The 14,388-nt window shown below is 49.9% G+C and overlaps 1 protein-coding gene and 1 pseudogene across 2 annotated transcripts; one reads left to right on the forward strand and one right to left on the reverse strand.

The window, feature by feature from the left end:
• Positions 1–2,810: 2,810 nt before the first annotated feature.
• On the reverse strand, positions 2,811–4,324 carry LOC115865494 (C-terminal-binding protein 2-like; annotated as a pseudogene).
• A 4,361-nt stretch (positions 4,325–8,685) lies between these two features.
• TNFSF14 (TNF superfamily member 14) lies at positions 8,686–11,742 on the forward strand. 2 transcript variants are annotated; one of them, XM_030879453.2, is made up of 4 exons: positions 8,686–8,904; positions 10,386–10,422; positions 10,668–10,709; positions 11,315–11,742. In XM_030879453.2, exons 1-4 carry the CDS (start codon positions 8,686–8,688, stop codon positions 11,740–11,742), a joined length of 726 nt encoding a protein of 241 aa, XP_030735313.1. The 2 variants fall into 2 exon arrangements, with proteins under 2 accessions (XP_030735313.1, XP_060151587.1); XM_060295604.1 differs by having other exon boundaries at positions 8,686–8,800; positions 10,393–10,422.
• The last annotated feature ends 2,646 nt before the right edge of the window (positions 11,743–14,388 follow it).

The following is a 14,388-nucleotide window of genomic DNA, read 5'->3' on the forward strand; positions in this document are numbered from 1 at the left end:
ACCTGTGGTCCCTTGAGGACCGTTGAGGGTGGAATCCAGGCTCCGACTCGGTAAGGTCATCACAGGAAAACCCCCCTGAACCTGGAAGTCACGCCTGCATAGCCCCCTTCCCCTAAGACCCTGGGTCCTGGAAACCCCACCTCCCAACTTCAGGAATGTTGGGGAAATTGACTCACAGTCTACCACAACTCCCTCCAGCCTCTAGTTGCCGGACACCCCCGTCAAGGGGAGACACAGAGATCCTCATTACTCACTAGGTGTCACAGCTGACATCTGCCAGGCCCCCCTGCCCTCCTTTATGTGCAATTTTTCGTTTCTTTTCTTGCTTTGTTTCTTTAATGTGTGGGATGTTTTTGTTTTTTACTTTTTTTTTTTAGCATCTATGTTTCTAGGCTGTGAACAGCACAGACAGGACCTTACATTCTAAAGACAGCATGGAGTTGATTTCAGACAGTGAGGGTATCCAAAAAGGAAAGGAGATCAGGGTGACCTGGGAAGCCTGCCTGCAACGGGGCCAGCCAGTGAAGTCACTTAGATTGAAGGATGGTTCAGTTTATGTGTCAATTTTGTTAGGCTATGGTGACCAGTTGTTTGATCAAGTATCAGGCTAAATGTTTCTCAGAAGGTTTTTTTTTTTTGAAATATTTTTACTTTTTATTGAAAACTGCACTGAACACTAAGTGTCCACCTTTACAATAAACAAATACAGTAATGGTAACACACTAAAATAAAACATATTTCTGATAGCCATTATTTTTCTGTTTGGGACAGTTTTGAAGGTTTTTTGGTCACAAAACAGGAATGTCAGGACTTCCCTGGTGGCGCAGTGGTTAAGAATCCACCTGCCACAGCAGGGGACATGGTTTCGAGCCCCAGTCCAGGAAGATCCCACATGCCGCGCGGAGCAACTAAGCCCGTGCGCCACAACTACTGAGCCTGCGCTCTAGAGCCCGCGAGCCACAACTACTGAAGCCCACGCGCCTAGAGCCCGTGTTCCGCAACAAGAGAAGCCACCACAATGAGAAGCCTGCACATCGCAACAGAGTAGACCCTGCTCGCCGCAACTTAGAGAAAGCCCGCGCACAGCAAGGAAGACCCAGCACAGCCAAAAATAAGTTAAATAAATAAATTTATTTTTTTTAAAACTTGACAAAAAAACTGGAATGTCCCTATCCAAAGGCTCAAAATAGGCCATCTTTTAACCAAAAAGGCGGTGATTCACAAAAGGCTATGAATACAGCATGTAACTAGCTGATATAAATCTAATAGAATTTGTTAAAATCAGTCACATCTAATAACACACCTGAAGTATTCTTATATAAAATATCTCATGAAGAAAAGAAGACTTTATCAACGTCTAAAAAAGTGTGTTTGTTCATAGACAATCTGACAAGTTACCATAAAATATTTCCTGAGATATAATGCAACATTATTCTTCTTGACCACTTTCAGTTCAAGACTTGCCACTCAATAAAATAGCTGAGGATATGAAACTGAGAAAATATTTTTGATTATAAAGAGCTTGTGAAACTTAATACTTTTTTTTTTTTTTGCATCATCAGAAGGCATTACTGAACTCACAACCAACTTGCCCGCTCTGTATGCAGTTCAGATGGGTGAGGCTTCTCTGTACAGAAGCCTGTACTGTCTTTGATCCTATGCTTGTGGTTGTCTAACACAAACAGTTTTCTCCCCATTTTGTAGTAATTTAACCTTCCTAACAGCAAAAAAGGTAGTCAGCCCCCGTGGACTGAAGGAACTAGAGTCAGGATGGTGATTTCCTCTTACTATTTTTTATTTTGATGTTTGGAACTCTTTTTTGTTGTTGGGTTTTGGGTTTTGGGTTTTTTTTATTTTTAAACTTTTTTTTTTTTTTTTTTTGGCTACGTTAGGTCTTTGTTGCTGAGCGTAGACTTTCTCTAGTTGCCGCGAGAGGGGGCTACTCTTTGTTGCGGTGCGTGGGCTGCTCAGTGTGACGGCTTCTCTTTGTTGAGGAGCACAGGCTCTAGGCGAAGGGACCTCAGTAGTTGTGGTTCGCGGGCTCTAGAGAGCAGGCTCAGTAGTTGTGGCGCACGGGCTTAGTTGCTCCGCGGCATGTGGGATCTTCCCGGGGGGTGGGGGGGGCGGGGGACAGGGGAATCCATGTCCCCTGCATTGGTAGCAAGATTCTTAACCACGGCAGCCCGGTTTTTGGATTTTTAATTTTTTTTTAATTTTTTCTTGGTTTTCAATTGAAGTATAGTTGATTTACAATGTTAAGATGTTTGATGCAACATTCTAGAGCAAGGGGTTCAGGACCTGCTGTGCCCAAGAGACGGATAAAGGAAAAAGATCTATTTATTCTTTTTTTTTTTTTAAAGAAACTGGCAATGTAATTTTTTCAAGTATTTTGTAAAATTTATTTGGCTGTGCCAGGTCTTAGTTTCGGCATGTGGGATCGAGTTCCCTGCCCAGGGATCGAACCTGGGCCCCCTGCATTGGGAGTGTGGAATCTTAACCACTGGACCACCAGGGAAGTCCCAAGATCTATTTACTCTTTGTGATTGGATGCACAGATGAAAACCTTAACTCACGATAACAGAAGTTGGTCGTTACTAAATCACGTCCAGTCTTTTTCCGTGCTTCTGTAAGCAGATGACATCTTCAGTTTGCCCCTGTCGCTAGCTCTTTTGTGGTTTTAACACCGTCCATGATGCAAATGTCCAGAATCAGCTTAAAAGACTGTCAAATTCGTTTTCTCTTGGTTCATCTATTTTTCACTGTCTCTCGGTGCCAGTTGTATCCAAATGATTACCTTTCCTCCCTCTCTGCTATTGCTTGTTGGGGTGTTCTGGGCTGTCCCCATGTTTTCGTGGGCTGGTTGGGAGAGGGAGCTTGGGAAGGGTGTGCCACCGTGGGGAGATTGTGGGTCCCCAGGATGCCCGGGGCATGATCCCTTCCAAGGCTGCAGGAAGTCCTCCCGGAGCCACGCCCATGATGCCTGGCGGGCGTCTGTAGGTGACACCGTCAAACTCTGGATGAATTGCTCGCTGATCTATTACGGACCAGGGTGCTGTTATGACCAAGAATTCCTAGTTCACACAGTTTCTTAAGCTTTCTGGCATGCCACATGTGATTGTCTAGCTGGTCTCTGCTCACTATACCAGGCCTTGTGAGGTGTACAAATGAGATGTGGTGCATCTGTCAAGGGACCCTGAGCAAAGCCGAAAGGCTCCGATTGGTGCACCTGGAGGGCCGCCCCCTCGTATCCTGCCTTCCTTGAGGGCTCAGGCTAAGACTTTCTCATCCACCAGTCCTCCGCGGGTGGCATTCACTAGGAATGCCCCTTGTCTCATCCGCTTTATAGTAAAATCAATGATGAGGTGGTGGTTATATCCGTTGAGACTACAGTGCAAGGAGATGCAGTCTCTCTGATACAGTAAGTCCTGTAGGGTATAGATCCTCTGCACACCCAGGGACGGCTCGATCCCATCCTGCAAGTAGGGGTCATAAAATATGATGCTGAGGGAGGGAGGGAGATGCAAGAGGGAAGAGATATGGGAACATGTGTATGTATATAACTGATTCACTTTGTTATAAAGCAGAAACTAACACACCATTGTCAAGCAATTATACTCCAATAAAGATGTTAAAAAAAAAAAGACACTAGAGCTATTCAATGGGGAAAGGAATATCATTTCAATAAATAGTGCTGGAACAACTGGAAAAAAATAAAATAAAATATGATGCTGAATCCAAACCATCTGCCCCGTGCGACAGAAGCACGTGAGACCCAGCATCTCCCCACGGATGCAGGCTGCCCCTGAGGCAACCTCCCGGATCAGCTCGACGCTCTGTACCCACGGGCGTTCCGCAGTGCCTGGTACAGCCGTGGGTTCCCCTGGGACAGATTGAGGTTGTGGCAGATGGTGGAGTCGTCTGTCTCTTCCACGGCCGCCATGGGATGTTAGCACGAGGCGATCCCGAGCTCGCCCGCAGCCTTGCCGTCCACGTGGTCGAAGCTGCTGCCTATCCGCACCATCACCCTCGGGGCCTCGAGCTCCTTCAGGTCCTCCCCGGTGAGGGTGATGATGTGGTACATCGTGGCACAGACAGCCTCGTTTAAAACCTTCTCGTGCATCTCCTGAGTGGACTGTGCATCACAGAAGGCCACGGTGGCCAGGTCCTTCAGGATGGGCATCTCCACTGTGCAGTCTCGGCCATGGAGCAGCGCCACCGGGGGGTGGGGGCGTGCAAGAGGCCCATTCATGATCTAGGGGAGGATACCTTCACAGATTCTGTCCAATCGCTGTCGCTTGACTTTGTGCATATCCACAAGGGCCATTCTTTTTTTTTGGTCGCGGGGCACGCACCATTCTGGATCTTCGTTCCCGACCAGGGAGCGAACCTGTGCCTCCTGCAGTGGAAGTGTGGAGTCCTAACCACTGGACCGTACAAGGGCCATTATTTATCGAACTTTGCACCTCTCTCATTCAAAAGCCCAAGTGGTCCTCTAAGAACTTTGGGACCCTCTCAGGAGTCTGCGGGCATTATGCCACTAAGCACCCAATATAAATTTGTCCACAAACTCTGTAGTTCACGTCATGGGCTGTCCGTCTTTTCTTTTCTTTTTTTTTTTAAATTAATTTATTTTATTTATTTATTTTTGGCTGCATTGGGTCTTCGTTGCTTCGCGCAGGCTTTCTCTAGCTGCAGCGAGCGGGGGCTACTCTTCGTTGTGGTGTGCGGACTTCTCATTGCGGTGGCTTCTCTTGTGGAGCACCGGCTCTAGGCACACGGGCTCAGTAGTTGTGGCACGCGGGCTCAATAGTTGTGGTGCACAGGCTTAGTTGCTCTGTGGCATGCTGGATCTTCCCAGACCAGGGTTCAAACCCGTGTCCCCTGCATTGGCAGAAGGATTCTTAACCACTGCGCAACCAGGGAAGCCCCCATCCTTTTAAGAGATTCCAACTTCATTGATTTAAAACCGTTTCAGGTGATGAAACCCAAAGCAGGAAGATTCTGCTTCTCCTGGAGTTTCTTCTCAGGGGGCAGGAGATGCCAGCTTTCCTTATTTATGGACAGGAGGGGCTCTGGGGTTGGACGGGACTTCCAGCAGCTAACTCTCCCCTGTAGGTATTTTTAAAGATGTGATTCACACCTATGGCCAGTCGACTTTAAAAGCAGATGACCCATGGGACTTCCCCGGCAGTCCAGCAGTGGAGACCCTGCGCTTCCATTGCAGGGGCACGGGTTTGATGCCTGGCTGGGGAACTAAGATCCCACATGCAGTGTGGTGTGGCCAAGTAAATTAATGAATTAAATTAACTTAAAGCAGATTACCCTTGATAATGTGGGTGGGCCTCTTCCAATCAATTGAAGGGCTGAGGAGAAAAGTGGGTTTCCTGAGGAGGAAAGAATTCCAGCTGGCAGTGTGCAGACTCTTGCCGTCAGACTCAAGACCACAGCATCAACTCTTAACTGAGTCTCCGGTCTGCTGGCTTGTCCTACGGATTTTGGATTTACCAAGCTACAAAATCACATGCACCAATTCCTTACAATCAATCAATCAGTCTCTCTCTTGATTGATAGATAGATGATAGATATTAGATACAGAGGTACATTATGGGTTCTATTTATCTGACTAACCCTGCCTAATATGGGTGGTCAGGGAAGGCTTCTGTGAGGAGGGGGTTCTTGAGTCAGGACATAGATGACAGGGAGGAGCCAGTCATGGGGGATCTGGAAAAGACTGCTCCATGCAGAGGGAACAGCAAGTACAAAAAGCCCCAGATGCCCGGGGGCAAGGGCTTCAAGATAATGAAGACCGCTGAGTGTCTATTCTCTTTTTTTCAATTATTTTATTGAAGTATAGTTGGCTTACAATTTTTCTTTTGCCCCACCACTTGGCTTGCAGAATCTTAGTTCCCTGACCAGGGACTGAGCCCGTGCCCTCGGCAGTGAAAGCGCAGAGTCCTAACCACTGGGCTGCCAGGGAGTTCCTCTTAATGTCTATTCTTACCTCAGCCAACAGCCCTTCTTCTATAAAGGGCCATATAGTAAATATTTTAGCCTTTCAGGACCGAGAGATAAAATAGAGGATATTCTAAAGGTACTTATAAAATGAGAGGAAGATTCCAGCCTGCCATAGGCCCCATTAGCTTGGGATGGGCCACCCAGGGTGGAGGATGTGATTTGTGCTCTGCTACTGGAAACCTTCTCTGGATGAAGAATGATGGGCCCGAGACTTGGAGATCCAGGTGGGTAGAGAGGGTGTGGGATGACTACTGAAGCCAGTTTCTCTCTGCTCCAGTGACAGCCAGATCCCAGGCAACCTCTCTCTCCCAAATTCCAGCTGTCTCATGTGGATTAGCTGGCCAGAGTGGAGACAACATGCTGAGTCACCAACTCCCGGAATGAGATGCATCCACTCAACAGCCAGCAGTTGATGACAGAGGACATGCCAACCTGTAGGTGGCAGCCAGTGTGACCAGCTACAAAGGGTGGACAGGGGTGAGCATTGGCTGCTGGCCAAGGAGGCTGGCACTGGAAGCAAAATGGGGAAGAGGGGCCAGAGGAGGGTGCCCCATCTGAGACCCTACCACTCACTAAAGTGCCAGCCCCCAAGAGCAGCTCCCGTGGCTGTACAGAAACATGAGCCTGGCCTGATTCAGCCCATGAGCCATAACTTGCTAACCCCCACAAGCTCAATGGAAGGTCATTGGAAGATTTTAAACATGGAAGAGGTGAGACCTGACTTACGTGTTTAAAAGCTGATGCCAGCAGTTCCAATCCTAGGTACACACCCAAAAGAATAGAGAGCTGGAACCCAGACAAATACATGCACACACATGCTTGTAGCAGCACTTTTCAGAATAACCAAAAGGTGGAAATGACTTAAATGTCCATTAACGGGGGAATGGATAAGCAAAATGTGGTTCGTCGTACACTGGAATATTACTCAGCCTTAAAGAGGAGTGAAGCACTGACACTCGCTACGATGTGGATGAACCTTGAAAACATCCTCTGTGAAAGAAGCCAGACGCAGAAGACCACGTAGTGTATATTTCCATTTTTTTTGAAATGTTCAACACAGGTAGATCCATAGAGCAGGACAGCAGACTCGTGGTTGCCAGGGTCTGTGGGTGGGAGAGTTGGGGAGCGACTGCTTCATGGTTCTAAGGTTTACTTTGGAAACGCTTTGGAAGTAGGCAGTGTTGCACAACATTGTATATGTACTAAAGGACACTGAGTTGCTCGCTTTAAAATGGTTTGTTTTCTGTGGTGTGAATTTACCTCAAATAAATAAATAAGGAAATAAGCGAGGCCATGCCAGCTCCAGGGTAGAGAATGAATTATAAGGTGGCAAGAGGTAGAGTAGTACATCCATTTGGGAAGCTACTGCAAGTGTGCAAGCAAGACATGATGCCAGCAGTTCCAATCCTAGGTATACACCCAAAAGAATTGAGTGTCTTAGTGCATCTGGGCTGCTATAACAAGACACCCTAGAGTGAGTGGCTTAAACAACAGATATTTACTTCTCACAGTTCTAGAGGATGGAAGTCTGAGATCAGGGTGCCTAAGTGGTTGAGTTCCAGTGAGAGCCCTTCTCCTGGCCCTCTTCGTGGCTTGTATCTGGCCTCCTCCTCTCTGTATCCTCACATGGCAGAGAGGGAAAGAGAGCATGTATCTTATATCTCATCTTATAAGGACACTAATCCCATTCAGGAGGGCTCCACCCTCATGCCCTAGCACCTCCTAAAGGTGCTCCAAATACCATCCCATTGGGGGTTAGGGTACCAACATCAATTTGGAGGGCACATAAACATCCAGTTCATAGCACTTAGGGTGGTCGCAGTGGAAATGGAAACAGGTGGGCGCATTTGAGATCTGGTTTAGAGGTTGAATCAACAGGGCCTGCTGAGGGTAGGATGTTGTGACAGGACGGAAGTAGGGGTCCAGGACGACTCCCAGGCCTTGAGTTTAGTTAGCTGAGTAGACAGTGGCTCTACCCTCTGACTGTGAATTTCAATTAAAACCTGCATGCATGCACACACATGTGCATGCAGACATGCAAGCACATACCTGCACCTGCACATACATGCATGAACACGCATGCGTGCGTGCATACACAGCACACACGTGCATACACACAGACACACATGCACACACACGCATATACACACCCACACATGCGCACACACACAAACCACTCGTGCTCTTATCACCATCTCAAACACTAAATAGTGTTTTCTTTTGGGGGTTTCTTATTAGTTTTTCTCAGCCCGCTAGAATAGGAGCTCCATAAGACCAAGGACTTTTGTCTCCCTTGTTCATGGCTGTGCCCCCAAACCTAGAACAGTGCCTGGCACACAGGAGGTGCTCAGTCAGTATTTGACAACCATGTGAATGACATGGCCAGAAGGGAAAACTGGGGCTTTCCCTCTCCCATCCCCACCTGAGTCACATCTTCAGATGCTTCTGGAGAGACTCTAAGTGAGAGAGAGATGGGGCCGGGCCAGGGGTGGGGGGACAGGAAGAAGAGGAGGATGAGTGGGGAAGGGGGAGGGGCAGCCCGGGACCCACAGGCGCCTGTCAGCAGCGTGAAAAGCCCAGGAGTGTTGGGCAATCGTGGTTTCCTCCCAGCCCGCAGGACCCGCCGTGCCAGCCCAGCCCCGGGCGTCTTGGGGCCTCGTCCGCTCAGGTATGGAGGAGACAGTGGTGAGGCCCTCGGTGTTCATGGTGGATGGACAGACGGACATCCCTTTCACAAGGCTGGGGCACAGACGCAGGAGACAGCCCTGCAGTGCAGCCCGGCTGGGCCTGGGCCTCCTGCTGCTGCTGTTGACGACCGGAGTGGCTGTCCAGGGCTGGTTCCTGCTGCAGCTACACTGGCGCCTGGAGGTGATGGCCGCTCCCCTGCAGGTAAGTGGTGCTGGGGTGGGGGTGGGGGGGCTCGAAGCCAGTGTCACTGAGCATCTGTGTGTGTGTGTATGTGCAGAATGGAGGACAGACTGAGAGCAGCCCAAGGCAAGTTAATTCACCTCTTGGAACCTCAGTTTCCTCATCTGTAAAATGGGCGTGATAATAAGCATCTTCCTAGGGAATAAAATATGACATTGTGTGTGTAGTGCCCAGCTGGCCCACAGCAAGCATTCAACCAATGGGAACTGACATTTTTTTTTTAATTGAGATATAATTGACATAGGACATTGTGTAAGTTTAAGTGTACAACATATTAATTTGTTACATAGATATTGCAATAGGGTTGCTATTGTAGTGTTAGCTAATGCCTCTCTGGTATCACATAATTATCATTTCTTCTAGTGGTGGGAACTAACAAAATCTAAGCCTTTAAAAAGTTTAACGTTTATAACACAGTTGTGTTGTCTGTAACCCCTGAAATCGACATTCTGACATGGCTAGTTATTATTATTTTTTAATATTTATCGGACTCTTCCATTTAGCCACTTTTATTTTTATTTTTAATTTTTTGGCCGTGCCGCGCAGCACGCGGGATCTTAGTTCCAAGACCAGGGATGGAACCCGCACACCCTGCACTGGAAGCACAGAGTCTTAACCACTGGACCACAGGGGAAGTCCCTGACATGGCTAGCTGTCATCAGCCGTAACCAGATCACCATTTTTGGGACTGTCACTAATCCACTGCGTCCGAGTCTGTGAAAATCTCTCTCTGCATCCATTTCCCATTGGCCTTGGATGTCTCCGTCGGTCTGTCTGCCACATCTGTGGGTCTGTGTGTCCCAAGCCACGCCCATGTGGTCTCAGCCTTTTTGCTTCCAGGTCCTTTCTCCTCGTGGCGGGAACGGTGCTGCTGTCCTGCACCCATGTACCCACACGGCCATGTGCTCACCTGTCTACAGCCCATGTGTTGACATCATGTGTCTTTGTTTCTGCGTCTCCGTGTGCCCAGACCCACGTGGCTCCATAAACCACGCAACCCACGTACCTGCATCCACGTGTGACTTGTCAGCGTGTCACACAAGTGTCCAGGTCTGTGCCCATGTGTCCATATCCACACGTTAGCATTTATGTCCAAGTGTCCAGCCATCCACGTGGCCATGTGTCTTTGACAGCACTTTTTTACTAAACCCTTATAGTACCTGCTCTCTGCCGGGCACTATAATATGCTTTTCACATGAGAATTCGCTGAATCTGAAGCAGACGCTTTTCATGTGTCCATTCACAGAGGGGAAAACTGAGGAACTGGATGGTTAAGAGCCCGCTGGGCGGCAGGGTGTGAGGTGGGGTGTGCACATGGCCTTGGATATGTCTGAGGGTGATGTCTGTGCCCGTGGTCTGCATGTGTCTCTCAGCCACGGGTCTGAGTGATGCCAGGGCGTGGGCCCCGCAGATCCTCACCATGGGCTGCTCTGCACTTTTAGGACAGAGGTGCAGGATCCTGGGATCAGCTGGTGCAAGGTGAGTCAGGGTCCTGGTCCCAGGAGAAGGGATGGAATGGTTCCCACGCTGCCCCCACCCCTTCAGCCCATTGCCCAATGTGATTTGCACAACTGGCTTAAGCCCCACAGATGCCCGTCCCCCAAGCTGGAGAAGCAGAAGTTTGGGTCATTCCGGAAAGGGTGGGGTTGACACCAGGAGGCGGACTGAATGACCCCTCTGGAGGCTGGCCCTTACCCCTCTGACTTCTAACCCTCTCTCCCCAGATCGGAGGCCCCAGCGGGCCAACCCGACAGCACACCTCACAGGTGAGGGGGCCCCCAAGTCCTGGCAGGGGCTAGGGGTTCAGCGTGTCCTGGGGAGACCAGACAGACACCCCAACATGGCAGCGTATTCCTTCCTTCATTAATTATTCACAGAGCTGCCCAGAGCACAGGCACTGCCTAGGTCTGTGAATTTCCTAATTTTATTTATTGAATAAACCCTCGTACCAGTGCTTACTCTGTGGCACGCACCGTGACGTCCTTTCCACCTATTAATTCATTAAATCCTTAGCCGATACTATTCAGAGCTCCATTTTACAGAGAGGGAGACTGAAGAACTCAGAGGTTATAAGCCTACTGGGCCAGGATGTGTTCTGCCACTTACAACTTCTGACAGTTTGGGCAAATCAATGGCTCTGTGCCTCAGTTTCCCCGCCTGCAAGAAGGGGATGAAACGAGTTAAGATGTGTGATAAGCACGTTATTTTGTCACCTCCTGGGCCTCCGTTTCCCCACCTGTAAAGTGAGGATAAAGTGGGAACAGTCTAGCACAGAGGGGGTGGCACTCAGAGAGGGGTGGCAACTGGCCTGGGGTCACACAGCGAGCGTGGGACCTGTGCCTACCAGCTCCCCCTCTGTCTCCCTCCGCAGGGGCCAACTCCAGCCTGACAGGGAGTGGGGGCCCGCTGCTGTGGGAGACGAAACTGGGCCTGGCCTTCCTGAGGGGCCTCACCTACCGGGACGGTGCCCTGGTCATCGCCCAGGCCGGCTACTATTACATCTACTCCAAGGTGCAGCTGGGCGGTGTGGGCTGCCCCCAGAGGCTGACCGGCGGCCTGCCCATCACCCACGGCCTCTACAAGCGCACGGCCCGCTACCCCGAGGAGCTGGAGCTGCTGGTCAGCCGGCGGTCACCCTGTGGGCGAGCAAGCAGCCCCCGGGTCTGGTGGGACAGCAGCTTCCTGGGCGGAGTGGTCCACCTGGATGCCGGAGAGGAGGTGGTGGTGCGCGTGCCTGATGAGAGCCTGGTCCGAGTCCGCGATGGTACGCGGTCCTACTTCGGGGCGTTCATGGTGTGAAGGAAGGAGCCAGGGTAGACTGAACGGAGTCCGACAGACAGAGACCTCAGAGGGTGCCTCGGGAGACAGGAAAACCAGCAAGCAGAGATTTTGGAGTGTGCCCAGAAGAACCCCAAACTCGACAGGTGGAGAGCTAATTGGGGACCACCGGGACCAAGAACCCAGTTATCCCACAAGGTGAAAGACCCAGCAGGCACCTCTGAAGAACCAGAGGAGACTGCAGACCCTGCCATGGACAACACTGAAGACACAGACCTGGAGACTTGGGGGTCTCTTAGCCCCAAGCAGGGGTAAAGCTGATCTGCCTGATATTCAGGAAAAAGGGGTGAGGGGTGGGTATTTATACTTCTGATTCAGAACTAAGTGGGACTTGGGGGTCCGGGGAGTTGACTGAGAACAGGAAACGTCTTATCACCCTCTCCATTCTCACAAGTGTGGGCAGAGTGAGGGAGGGCAGATTTATCACCAGGACTCACCCACCAGTGGAGAGCCCCGCCCAGCCCCACCCATGGTCTTAGTCACCTACCCAAGTCCCACCTACGGGCTTGTGGCCACACCACAGCCTGGCCATGAAGTTACACTCAGAGATGCAGGCATAAGGATGTGCTGGTAGATGTTTGACAACCAGGTTTTCTGGGAGGGGAGAGGCTTTGTAGTATCTGTCGATTTCCATGGTGTAAATATTCCCACTGTGGCTGGTCTCTGTCTCCCATATAAATCATCAACCAGTTGGCTGTATCCCAGCTCTGCTAAGAGCTCACATTCCATCAGGACAGCAAAACTGTTTCAGCACCCAAGCCAGAGCCTGGCACAGAGCCACTTGGAAAATGTTTGCAGAAAAAAACACAAAGAAAGAGAGAGTGAGAGAAGGAAGGGACGGAAGGAGGGAGGAAGAGAAGGAGGGAGGGAGGGAGGGAGGAAGGAAGGAAGGAAAGAAAGAAAGAAAGGAAGGAAGGAAGGAAGGAAGAAAGAAAGGAAGGAAGGAAGAAAGAAATAAAGAAAAAAGGAAAGAAAGAAAGGAAGAAAGAAAGAAAGGGAGAAAAGAAAGAAGCTACCATCACAGCTACAGCATCACAGAGAATCACAGCCCCACAAGATCAGTCACTCCTTCACAACCACAGACACATACACACAAAGCATCAGATTCTCATACAACCTCACACAAGTCATAGCATCACAAGCCCTCAATCACAAACACTGCATTACAACCACATAGGACACAGTCACACACAAGTCATCATCAGAGCCTCAGTCACCCACACAGGCCATACAGTCACACCACGTGTGACACACAGGATACAACGCTTCTCACATCAGACTTCCACATGCTGTCTCACAGTCACACCCATCACACACAGAGCATCACAATGGCACACACACAAATACACACACAGCCTCAAGTTCCTCCTAGCCAAGACATATACATACTGAGGTGAGGACCAGACTCAGTCTGTAGCCCTGGTCCCCTTGACCACTGGTCTTGGAAATAAATGGTGAACTTTGCACCGGATCTGTCTAGTTCTTAGGGGAAGGACGGCTCATGAAGGCATAGGGATAGATGGGATGACCCACAAAGGTCACTTTTACAGCTGAGAAATACGAACCCAGCTGGCTCAACTCCATGCAGGCAGCTTAGCAGGGAAACCAGAGACCTGATGCCCAGGTCTGCCTTAGCCTCAAATCGACAATTCCTGAGAAAGCAGGGGCTACACACTTCCAAGTACCCTAACTACAGACCTCCAGCACAGATTGGCAGTCTACCCAGCCAGGCGGAAGCTTGGAGTAACTGGGGGCATGAAAGAGTGTGGGGCGGGGCAGATAATGACATGCGTACAAATCAAATGGTTTATGCAAATGAGCATGGACCCAGGAAGTAAGACTTCCCTGGAGCCTAGGATGAAGACTCAGACCTCAGAGGTGAATGAATCATTCTTGTTATTGTTGACATTGTTGTTGACATCGTTGCCTGGTACAGGGGTGAAGGGGGCTTTGTGATCAGATGGTCCTGGGTGCCAAGTCTACTCTACCACTTCCTGGCAGTGTGACCTGGAGCAAATCCCATCACTTCTCAGTACCTCTTAGGTAACAAGAGTCCTTACCTCCTAGGTTTATTGTAAAGATTAAATCTGATGAGGAAAAAGCCATTTGGTATGGTGCCTGGTACACAGTAAGAGAGCCATATGTGTGTGAGTGCCCTAAGTGATTGACAAATGTTAAGGAGAGCATTTGTCAGGCACGTCGCCTACGCCAGGCATCTTGTGCAAGTCACACCTTTATCTAGATCCCTGGGCAGGAGCTGTTGTCGCCCCCATGTTCCAGATGCAGAGACTGAGGCAGGGATGCGTCCCCCACTCTGCCTGCACCAAAGGCACACAGCTTCGTGCCTCTCTGCCTGTGTTGGGCTGGTGGGAGATGAGACAGCCCCAGACGCCCAGACCCCACCCATGCTGGAGTTTCCTTTACTCTCATCATGGTCTTTCTGTTTCTGTGGCTTTAATGAGGAGACCAAGGCGTGGGGAACTTATCGAAGCCACCAGCAGCCACCAGCGTCTGCCTGGGGATGGAACCTCTAAGTTTAGCCTCCGAAGATCATTCCTGGGAGGGGCCTTGATTTCAGATAAAGTGCAGGAGCAACGAGGCCCCAGC

This window comes from Globicephala melas, chromosome 3 (genome assembly GCF_963455315.2).
Source record: "Globicephala melas chromosome 3, mGloMel1.2, whole genome shotgun sequence".
NCBI classification, from domain to species: domain Eukaryota; kingdom Metazoa; phylum Chordata; class Mammalia; order Artiodactyla; family Delphinidae; genus Globicephala; species Globicephala melas.

Coding starts and splice junctions, on each gene's coding strand:
- TNFSF14 (XM_030879453.2), top strand. CDS start 8,686: ATGGAGGAGACAGTGGTGAGGCCCTCGGTGTTCATGGTGGATGGACAG. Junction 8,905..10,385: donor TGATGGCCGCTCCCCTGCAG/GTAAGTGGTGCT, acceptor CTGCACTTTTAG/GACAGAGGTGCAGGATCCTG. Junction 10,423..10,667: donor CTGGGATCAGCTGGTGCAAG/GTGAGTCAGGGT, acceptor CTCTCTCCCCAG/ATCGGAGGCCCCAGCGGGCC.